At 46.0% G+C, this 11,238-nt stretch overlaps 1 protein-coding gene across 1 annotated transcript in view; it reads right to left on the bottom strand.

Annotated features, from left to right (window-relative positions):
• Positions 1–7,959: 7,959 nt before the first annotated feature.
• The window catches only part of LOC119803936 (aldehyde oxidase 2), a 79,428-nt gene continuing 76,149 nt past the window's right edge, over positions 7,960–11,238 (bottom strand). The window contains exon 35 of the mRNA XM_038315435.1: positions 7,960–8,013. Within this exon, the coding sequence (XP_038171363.1) occupies positions 7,960–8,013 (54 nt within the window). The remainder of the gene's footprint in view (positions 8,014–11,238) is intronic.

The following is an 11,238-nucleotide window of genomic DNA, read 5'->3' as shown; positions in this document are numbered from 1 at the left end:
TAAGTAAATTCAGTGCCAATTTGTCTGATGAGAAAGAACAGAGATATTTGAGGGTCTGTTAGTTTACAGAGTCTCACTATGTAGCCCAGGCAGGCCTCAGACTCACAGTGACGCTCTGCCTCAGCCTCCAGAGTGCTGGGATGACAGGCTTGAGTCCCACTCATTTTAAAAATCATAATAGTCAACCAGGCGGTGGTGGTGCATTCTTTAATCCCAGCACTCAGGAGGCAGAGGCAGGCAGATCTCTGTGAGTTCGAGGCCAGCCTGATCTACAGAATGAGTTCCAGGAATGAGTTCCAGGATAGCCAGGCCTACACAGAGAAACCCTCTCTCAAAAAAACTAATAATAATAATAATAATAATAATAATAATAATAATAATAATCGTCGTCGTCATCATCATCATCTATACAGTGAATTCCATGACAGTCAGGGCTACACAGAGAAACCCTGTCTCTAACCAAACTAATAATAGCAACAATAAAAAATATGTGTAGCCTTCTGGTGGTGGAGACCTCCTTATGAAAACTTGCCTCTTGCAAAGGATCTCCTCATTCCTCTCCAGAGGAAGGAGAAGCAAGATGGCAAGTGCCAGATCAGGGCCCTGCTTCCTGCTTCACGGGTGTGAAATGCCTTATGGCCTAAACCCCCCTCCCTGGTCTTGAGCTATACGCAAAAGGTAGTCTTGTGTGGGGATTTCTCCAGTGTCTTCTGCCAGCTTCCAGGAGGAAAAGCAAGGCTTAAGAAGGAGTAAGAAGACATCCCCATAAACACTTTGGATAACAGAATATGTGAGAACCTGTGTGCACACAAGCTACGACATGTTTATGAGGGTCAGGGTACAACCTGGAGGAGCTGCTTCTCGTTTTCCGCCACAGTTCCTGGGAGTCATTCAGGTTTGTCAGGTCTAGCAAGGGTTTTTACTGTCTTAGCCATCTCTCCGGTCCTTGGATGCAGTATTAAAACTGTCTTTAGGGGCTGGGGTTGTAGCTCATTTGGTGGAATGCACACCGTCCTAGGTTTAATGCCCAGTAACACACACACACACACACACACACACACACACGGACGCACGCATGCACACACGCGCGCGCACACACACGCACACATGCACACGCACACACACACACATGCACACACGCGCGCGCACACCCACGGAGACGAAGTCCTGTCTGGGAGGGGTGCTCAGATCTTCTGGCACTTGAACTGTGCTTTGAGAGCCTGAGCAGGGCAGAAAACTGTTTATTTGGAGGGCACTGCCCAGTAAAGTCTCACCCAGAACAGCGCCAGGCAACTGATCAGTGCTAAAGTGAAATCCGCCATTAGTTTTCTGTGCCCATCACTCTGACTTCCGGTCATATTCCCTCTGCACTAGACATCATTGCTCACATTTATGGGGTGCGATACAATAGTTCAACAAATGCTTTCAACACACTTTAACACGAGTTCCGTGAAGAACTTACAGTCCTCTGTTAAGTAAAGGACACTGGGGTTTTATGGCTTTAGAGTGTTTGAGAAGCCCAGGAAGAGCGGCATTAAAAAAAGTGACCTGAGTGTTGTCGGGAAACGCACTGGTAAGAACTCCCTAGCGGGGTCTGTGCCTGGCCTTCTAGGTGAAGAAGAGGTAATAGCGACATGTTCCAGGACCCTCCCTTTCCTTCCTTCTTTTCCTTTGAGAGATAGGGTTTCAAGTAGCCCGGCCTTGCCTCGACCTCACTATATAGCTAAGGATAGCCTTGAACTCCTTAACTTCCTGCCTCCATCTCCCAGGTGCTGGGGTTACAGGCTGTGGCCCCACGTCTTGTTTTACTTGGTGCTGACAAGCACTCTATAGCCAATCCACACTCCCTGCCGGGAGCCTGGTTTCTTCCTCTCAGCCATCTTTCCCCTTTCATCTGGCTCTCCCGGCTCGCCGGAACGTGAACTGCACAAGCCGGAGCCAACTTTCGTATTATTTTCGAGACAGTCTCTTTATGCATCCCTAACTGTCTTGGAACTCACTATGTAAACTGAGCTGGCCTCTGACTCACGGAGATCCTCCTACCTCTGCCTCCCAAGTTCTGGGATTAAAGGCGTGAGCTGAACCACCGACATTGTGTGTCATGGTGGAGTACTTCAATTGGCCTTCCTTAATCAAGCATGGTAAATCTCATTCTGGTGAAGAGAACGAGCAGACAGTCTGCAGCCCCTGAATCAGCAGGAACACTGTAAGACTCGCCAAAAGAGAGGTTCACTTCGCCAAAGGATTGTCCTTGTATTGGTTAGCAGGGTCTACACATTGTATAGAAGTGTCCCGTCCCACCCCCAGACTTAATGACCACTGGAATCTTAGAGTGTGACCTTATTCAGAAACTGGGTCTTCACAGACAGACATGGTCAAGATGAGGTCATGCTGATGAGGACGGGCCTTGAGTCCAATGAATGCCGTGTTTATGAAAAGGGGGGAGGGGAAATTGCACAAAGACACACTGGGACAGCTGTGTGGTAATGGGGACAGAGACCGGTGATGCAACCTCGAGAAGAGAATGCCAAGGAGCGCTAGGAGCCACCGGAAGAGGCTGGGAAAGACGCTGCCTGGGAACCCAAGGTCTCTCTGACATTGCGGCGGGGGAGGGGGTGCAGTCTCCCAGCTTCTAGAGCTGTGGAGGGAGGAAGGCTCAAGCTACCCAGCACATGGACATTGGTGACAGCAGGGAGCTGTGGGGAATGAAAGCAGGCTCACAGGAGCCTCCCAGACAGCAGCAAGGGTCTCTCGTCATCAGGAACTGTGAGGTTTCCTTTGAGACACTCCCTTTAGCCTTGTGCACCTTGCTCGAGAACCAAACTGGCCAGCTTACTCTCTCCCTTTCCCAACAGCCTAACTGCAACACAGAGGGTGGAACGTGGGTGACTTCCCTTGTCTCCTTTTTGGGGAAAAGGACTCGCTTTTGGGTGGCCATCTGTGTTGGTGACCACTACACAGACAGCTCCTTTGGACAAAGTCACCCCCACCCGTCCTCTTTTACCCAGTGGTAATGGGTGTGGGTGACTATATATGTTGATGAAGGCTATCCAGGCAGCTATGTGCAGAATGTTTTGGAGCAAAGCCAAGTAGCTGGAAACTGATATCAAAAATGAACAGAACAGGAGGACTGGGTTGTGGTGACCCTTGCAAGGGAAGGGAGCTACTGTTTTGTATTCAGAGTTTGGCGTTGACTTTCCAGGTTGTGTGAGAGGAACATTATTTTCTGTCTCCAACTGTTTCTGCCAAGTCTCTTTGACTTTTTTGGCATCGTAAAAATTGGAAACTATATCTTTTGTGTTATTTTCCCAATTATGTAAGATGGATCAAGTATTAATTTCTGCTATTCTGGAATGGAGCTGGGAGCAGGCTGTTCTCTTTTGACAGAGAAAACCCTTTCAGAGAACCTAGGCTCAGAAAGACGAAAGTGGAAATGTCCCCCATGTACTCTATGGGTATCTGGGGTGAGTGATCTCTGATGGTACAAAGAGTAAAAGATAGGGCCGGAGAGGTTGCCCAGTGGCTCAGAGCACTTGCTGTTCTCACGGGACCCAGGTTCGGTTCCCAACACCCAATTACTTGGTGGCTCACAGCATGTGTGACCCCACTTCCAGGGATTCCAGTGCTGTCTTCTGATTCCCAAGGGCGGTAGGCATGCTGTACACAGGAATACACAAAGGCAAAACACTCATACATAAAAATAAATGAAGCCGGGCGGTGGTGGTGCACACCTTTAATCCCAGCACTCGGGAGGCAGAGGCAGGCCTCTGAGTTCGAGGCCAGCCTGGTCTACAAGAGTTAGCTCCAGGACAGGCTCCAGAAACTACAGGGAAACCCTGTCTCGAAAAACCAAAAAAAAAAAAAAAAAGAATAAAAATAAATTTAAAAAAAGCTTAATAAACTTCAACTCTGGTTCATGCTGTTCATCCTAAATTGCTTTCTGAAGCAGAAATCAAGAATCCTAATTTCCCCTGAGCTGAGGTCTTTGGAAAGAATGCATGGGCTGCTGTGTGAGGCTATTTTTTGGGTTGTTGTGTGCGGCTGTGTGCGGCTGTGTCTCTGGCTGCTGTGTGCGGCTGTGTCATCTGTGTCTTGGGCTGCTGTATCTTAGCTTGTGCCCAGGCTGCTGATAAACTCAGAGAACAAGTTTCAAGTATATGACTTCAAATGTGATTTTTTTTCTTTTTTGAGACATAATCTCACTAAATAGCCCTGACTGGCCTAGAACTCACTATGTAGACCAGGTTGGCATTGAAGCAAATATGATTTTTAAAAGTACTTTATTAAGATTTATACTCTTCAGGTTCTAGTACATCATTTCATAGGAATACTTTGTATGCAGACCTTACTCATTTGAATATTTAGAAGTCCTCACCCATTACAAAGAAAATACATTTCCAGTAACTACCCTTATCCCCAAGAAACCAATTTAAAAAAACATCAACCATATGGATAACCATTTTAATAATATAAATGATAAGGCAAATTTTGGAAATTATCATTAGATTTTAAGTTAAGGTATTTGTTTTTTTAAAAAAGCTTTGTTTTTTTTCTGAATTCTGAATTTTCACCTCAGCCTCCAAAAATCTCAAAGCCCCTCCTGCCCTTGTGCCTAGCTTGTCCTGCCTCTGACCTGCTCCAGTCTGTCTTCTGTGTTTCTGTTTGCTTTCTCCATGGAACTTCTGCGGCAGGGGACCCGCTAAAGCCAGCAGATGGATCTGTGAACAGCTGTGCCCTGGTCCCTGCAAGCCAATGTGTCTGTGGCCCTGAGTGACAGAGCCTCCTTCCCCAGCCCCCTTCACCTCTCATCCACCACGCACCCCTTGCTCTCACCTCAACCTCACCTTCTCTGCCCCCTTCTGGACTGCACACTAGGACCCAAGAATCCTGACTGTCAGCCTTCTCCTTGACTCTCTGGTCAATTTAGATGCTGTTTCTCCTCTGTTGAAAGCTCTTAAAACTCAGATTGGACGTCAATGGACCCCGAGTATTTTTATCATTTATTGTTTTTAGTTTTTTTTCCTGTTGTGCTAGGGATCAAACTCAGGACTGACATAGGACATACTAGACAACCGCCCCCCAATCACCCACCTACATTTTAACTCCTAATATCTTAAACCCCAGGTCAAGTTTGATTCCAATTTATGATCCGTTTACTCGGTTACCTATGTCAGTGCATGGGAAACCAAGTCATCCAGTATTTCTTGGGCTCTCATGTCAGATCAGATGCTTTCCCTAAAAATAAAAGCAAAAAAGCAAAGACAAACACCTTCCCCCTCAAAAAAAAACCCCACAGAAATAAAAGGAAAACACTTTGTGACATTCCTTTCAAAAGTCTATAAACTGTCTTTTTCTCCTTCAAATTCCGAAGGGAATGCTCACATACTGAATGATCATCTAACACAAGGAAAATCCCACTACGTTTCTGTTAAACAAACTTACGTAGATCCACAGTCCATCCCTGGTGAAAAGCAAACCAAACCTTGCAGAAACCACACCCTGCTAGGGCTCAGTGACTCCTGAGTAAACACCTCACTGGGCAAAGTCGTCAGGTGTTTATCTGCAGGGAGGGTCTTCCCGGCAAAGATGGCTGCTGCACACCTGATCTCCTTTTTGGTCCTTCTTCAGCAACACATACTCAGTCTTTTTAGAGACAAATCATTAAACATGCTTCAGGCGTTTCGGTGCTTGCCAGGTGACCTCTAGGCTGAGGACACTAAGTAACTAATTTGTAAGAAATGATTCATCTTGTTGACGCAGTTAGGTTTGAATAGTGTTTCTAAACTTTTAAACTTTGTGTCAAGCTCACCCTTCCCTCCCACCCTATAGTATATGAGTATCAATCTGGAGTCCAGTTAGGATTCTTTTCACTTGAGCACTGAAGTATCTGGGGGAGGAGAAAAGAGAATAGTTATGAACAGCGCGAAAACTCCTTCAAGTTAAAAAAAAAAAGATTCTTGGAAGCCAGAGGAGCTGCAGTTCAAGGCCAGCCTGGGCTACACCAGACCCTGTGGACAAAAACAAGGGAGGGTGGTGGAGGCGAGCTGGTGAGACAGCTCGGGTGGTGGGGGCACCTCGCCTGGTGACCGGTTTCAAGGTGAGAGGACAACCTGTTGGTTCAATCTGATGGAGTCTGTTCTTTCCAATTACGTTTGTCCTAGGGGTCAAACTCACGTAACAGGGCCCTAACCCACCGAACTGAGCCATCTCACCAACTCTGTTTTTAGAGACAGGGTCTCATGTAGCTCTGGCAGGCTTGGACCTTAATATGTTTCTGATGCTGGTCTTGAACTCCAGGTTCTCTTGGGCCCATCTTTCACACCCCGGGATGACAAGCCACACCCAGAGAGAAGTAAACCTCCAGTGTTTATTATTTGCTTATAAAGCAACTGCAGGAGCTACTCTGAGGAATTCAGAGAGTTGAAATTACAGGTGAGAGGTACTAAGAATGAAATGCGTAGCTATATTTTAATTATACAGTATTAAAAAATCCCAACACAAAGGTAGTTGTAAATGGTAAAATAATGAGAGGTTCTATTTTTGTTTTGTTTCTCTCTTCACCCTCCCCTCCTGCCTCCCCCTTCTGTTTCTCTGGACCTCCTGCCCAACCACGCACTCATCCCCGAGCTACATCTCAAACCCCACTGCCTTTTCTCTATGTGTGTCTTGCCATCTGCAGATGGTCCTAACTTTCAAGACTATGCAAAAGTTGATGATGCAGTTCGCTGATGACATAGTTCTTTCTTTCAAGGTTTGATTTTAATGATGTGTTTGTGCAAGGGCATTTGTGTGTGCGTGTATGTGCCTGTGGAGGCCAGAGGCTTCAGATCCCCTGGAGCTGAAGTTACAGGCATTGAGGGTTGGGAATTCGACTCTGGGAGAATAATAGCACACGCTCTTAACCACCGAGATCGCTCTCCTTCCCCCTCCCTCTTTTCTCCCTTTTGCTTTTGGAGACAGGGTCTCACGTAGCTCAGGCTATCCTCAAACTTGCTATGCAAGCTAGCTCCTGGTCCTCCTGCCTCATTTCTCAAAGACTAGGATGATAGCCATGCGTTATGGGGCCTTTTAGAGCTACCCTCTCTCCCTCTTGTGTGTGTGTGTGTGTGTGTGTGTGATATACAATAAGTGAGCTGTAAGGATGGGGCACACCTTTAATCCCAGCACTCTGGAGGCAGAGGCAGGCAGATCTCTATGAATTCCTGGCCAACCATGGATATGGATACATAGTGAGACCCTATCTCAAAAAGAAAGAAAGAGCAATAAGTGCTCTTAAACCATCAAGCTATCTCTCCATCCTTTTCACTCCATCCCCTGCCTCCAGGATCTTTCATTGAATAGAATTTTAGCCTCTCGGTGCTGAGTTTGTAGACACCACCACTTTCACATGGGTGCTGAGGATTTGAACTCAGATTTCTACGCTTGTCCGGCAAGCATCTTACCCACGGAGCAATCTCCTTAAGCCCCCAGAGTTTGACTTTCTGACGATGACAAAGCTCAGTACCACTCTTCAAAACCTTCAGGTAGCAACACAAAATTGAAGTACCTGAATCCTCTGCTCCCCAAATACATCTGTGATTCTTCTAGGGTGCAGCAGTTAGTCAGAATGCCAGAAACCAGTAGATTGGGCTTTAGTTTTGCATTTAAGTGGCAAGTATCTCTCACAAATCAGAGAACAGAACGTTTAAAATGTCTCGATCTACTACATTCTCATTTTTTAATTTGATTTAAAAAGAAAAAGGAAAACGGTTGTGCTGGCTATCCTGACTGGCCTCATCATTATTCAAAGCCATGAATGCCCAATGTGCCAACTTAAAATGTCGGCAGAGATACAGCGATTTGATTAAACATTGCATAAATCTGGGGTGCCGTGGAACATAGTTTGAAAACCCCCTTCCCCTGTCTTGGAGGGATTATCATTTAAGTTAATGATCTTACCTCTTAGGAAATGAAGGCAGCCTAAGCTATAGGTATAGACCAAGGTTTAAATGTCTTCGGGTCATCTCTTGGGATCTAAGGAAGAAAAGAAATAAAAGACCAAAATGTAACACGTATACTAAGGATACATTGTTATTATAATATTTGATCAGAGAAATCATATCAAATCTCTTCTTTCTTTCTTTCTTTCTTTCTTTCTTTCTTCTTTCTTTCTTTCTTTTTCTTTCTTTCTTTCTTCTTTCTCTCTTCTCTTCTCTCTCTCTCTCTCTCTCTCTCCTCTCTCTCTCTCATCTCTCTCTCTCTCTCTTTCTTTTGAGACAGATTCTCACTATGTGCCTGTGGCTGTCTCTTTCTTTCTTTTGAGACAGATTCTCACTATGTGCCTGTGGCTGTCCTGGAACTCTATATAGATCAGGTTGGCCTGGAACCTACAGAGATCCACCTGCCTCTGCCTCCTGAGTGCTGGGATTAAAGGCAAGCACCACCATACCTGGCTATATCAAATCTTAGGGTTTCAAAAACTTCTCATAAGAGAAGCAGGGTTTTTCTGGTTCCTGAGGAACTGGACCCTGGCATTCCTTTCAAATAATAACTTTTATCAACATCATCCTCCACACAACCAAGCTAAAAGGCCAGCATCAAAGGATAACCTCTCTCTCTCTCTCTCTCTCTCTCTCTCTCTCTCTCTCTCTCTCTCTCTCTGTGTGTGTGTGTGTGTGTGTGTGTGTGTGTGTGTGTTTGAGACAGGGTTTCTCTGTTTAGTCCTGGCTGTCCTGAAACTCACTCCGTAGACCAGGTTAGCCTTGAACTCTGAAAGAGGCTTGCCTCTGCCTCCTGTGTGCTGGGATTAGCTTTTAAAAGACAGACAGGGTAGCACTGTTAGGTATGGGGCACATGCATATAATCTCAACACTCAGGAAATTGAAGCAGAGGGTGTCCAGGTTGGAGGAGGAGAAAGAGGAGGAGGAGGAGGGGAGGAGGAGGAGAAGGAGAAAGAGAAGGAGAAGAAGGAGGAGGAGGAGGAGAAAAGAAGAAGAAGAAGAAGAAGAAGAAGAAGAAGAAGAAGAAGAAGAAGAAGAAGAAGAAGAAGAAGAAGAAGAAGCCACCAGTGGACTGGTGTTGTAATCTCTCCTATTACACTAAGTAACAGGACACGTCCATGAGCTACCTGCCTTCCTTCCTCCCCAGGAAAAAAATTCCCGAAGAGGTACATATCCTTGGACTACACACCAGGAGGGGACATGAGAAGACAGCAAGGACAACTCTTTCCCACTGTAATGGCGGGAGCCATGTCTGCCGCTTCAGGCACATTTGGGTGGTGTCTTCTCCTAGAATGAACCCCAAGCTCTCTTTACTGTCGTGGGCCACAGGTTCCCTGATTTGCACCCCTGGCATCTGTCTCCCCTGAGTATTCATCCTCTTAGCTCTGACCTCAGGCTGCAAACACGTTCGTTCCTCTCCTGTGCTCACGCTTTTGTGGCAGGCTGGCCTTATTGTCCATTTTACATTGTTTTAGATTTCTGGCACTGACGATCAAAGGTTTATGCAGCCTAAGCGTGCGCTCTCTCTGAGCTACAGTTCCGACCTACAAAGGTGTTAAAAATAAAGATTTATCCAAGTAATAGAAAGCTGTAAAGACCTCCAAAAGCATTTTGTTTTTCTATTCATGTTGGGAATGTAGCTCGTAGGTAAGGTCTTTGGCTTCAATCTTAGAACTGCAAAAAACAAACAAACAAAAATAGGCCTGATGGTGGTGCATACCTTTAATCCCAACACTGGGGAGGCAGAGGCAGGCAGATATCTGTGAGTTTGAAGCCAGACTGGTCTATAGAGGGAGTTTTAGGACAGTCAGGGCTACACAAGCCTACCTTGTCTCAGGAAAAGAAAGGAAGGAAGGATTAAAGGAAGGAAGGAAGGAAGGAAGAAAGAAAGAAAGAAAGAAAGAAAGAAAGAAAGAAAGAAAGAAAGAAAGAAAGAAAATTTGCAGCAATTTTATCTTTCAGGATGTGTATACAAGCTCTAACTTTGTAGTGGCTGGGCTAGACACTAGACAAAGGTCCTCTGTCTAGTCTGAGGTAGATCCATTCTTCTGGTAAAGACTCAATTTTCAAAACTCAATTCCCGGTTGGGTGTGGTGGCACCACCTGTGATCCAACACTTGGAAGACAGAAGCAAGAGGGTCATCACAAGGTCAAGACCAGCCTCCTCTACATGGTGAGTTCCTGGCCAGTCGGGACTTAAAATAAGACTTTGTCTGAAAAACAGCACCTGGCAAGACAGCTTGGTGGATAAAGACTCTTGCTGCCAAGCTTGAGAATCTGAATTTGAACCCTAGGCACATGGTGGAAGAGCCGGTTCCTTCAAGTTGTCCTCTGACTTCCACCCACACCCAGGAATTAAAAAAATTTTAATTAATTTTTTTTAAAACCAGAATCAATCCAATAACAACAATAACAACAACAAAATAGTTTTTTACTTTCTCCAACCTTCTAGGCTGCCTTCTTGTTCTAGGGTAGAGATCAGTAGTCAGTCTATCCTTCTCCCCTTGTCTGGGGTCTAACCTGTTCCCTACCCTCCTCCCCATATCTGGGGTCTAACCTGTTCCCTAACCTTCTCCCTGTATCTGGGGTCTAACCCACTCCCTACCCTCCTCCCCTTGTCTGGGGTCTAACCTGTTCCCTACCCTCCTCCCTGTATCTGGGGTCTAACCCACTCCCTACCCTCCTCCCTTTGTCTGGGGTCTAACCTGTTCCCTACCCTCCTCCCTGTATCTGGAGTCTAACCCACTCCCTACCCTCCTCCTCTTGTCTGGGGTATAACCTGTTCCCTAGCTTCTTGGGCTGAGAATGCTTCCTTTCTTAGTCTGGGACTTAAATTGGCCCGTGTTGATCTTGGCGGATAACTCTCCTTTGCTTCGTGCCTGGAGCCACAACTCTCCTCTTCTAGTCTCTGAGTGTGACCGGCTCTTGATAACTCTGCTCAAAGCAACACATTCACTACAGAAGTCAAGGCCAAGTTCACGCACACTTAAAGTCCACCTCTTAGTTGCCATCTGGGGCCAGTCCCTTTTGTTCAGTGGTTTAGCGTCTTGCTAGGTGCTGTCAATTGGCCCAGGATCCATCATCACCGTCGTGCGTGGATCAGCTCAGCAGGTCTGGGCTATCCAAACCCACTTTTTCTAAAGAAAGGTTTTGTCCTTGCGGTTTCTTGGAGAGAACTCTTAAGTCTTCGGCACACCCCACCCGATATTTCTGTAACAAGGTCAGCTATGAGAGTCATTGCTTGCCCGTGTTGTTGACT

This window comes from Arvicola amphibius, chromosome 18 (genome assembly GCF_903992535.2).
Source record: "Arvicola amphibius chromosome 18, mArvAmp1.2, whole genome shotgun sequence".
Classification (NCBI taxonomy): Eukaryota; Metazoa; Chordata; class Mammalia; order Rodentia; family Cricetidae; genus Arvicola; species Arvicola amphibius.
The sequence above is the reverse complement of the archived record's forward strand: the minus strand, read 5'-3'. Positions and strand labels throughout refer to the sequence as shown.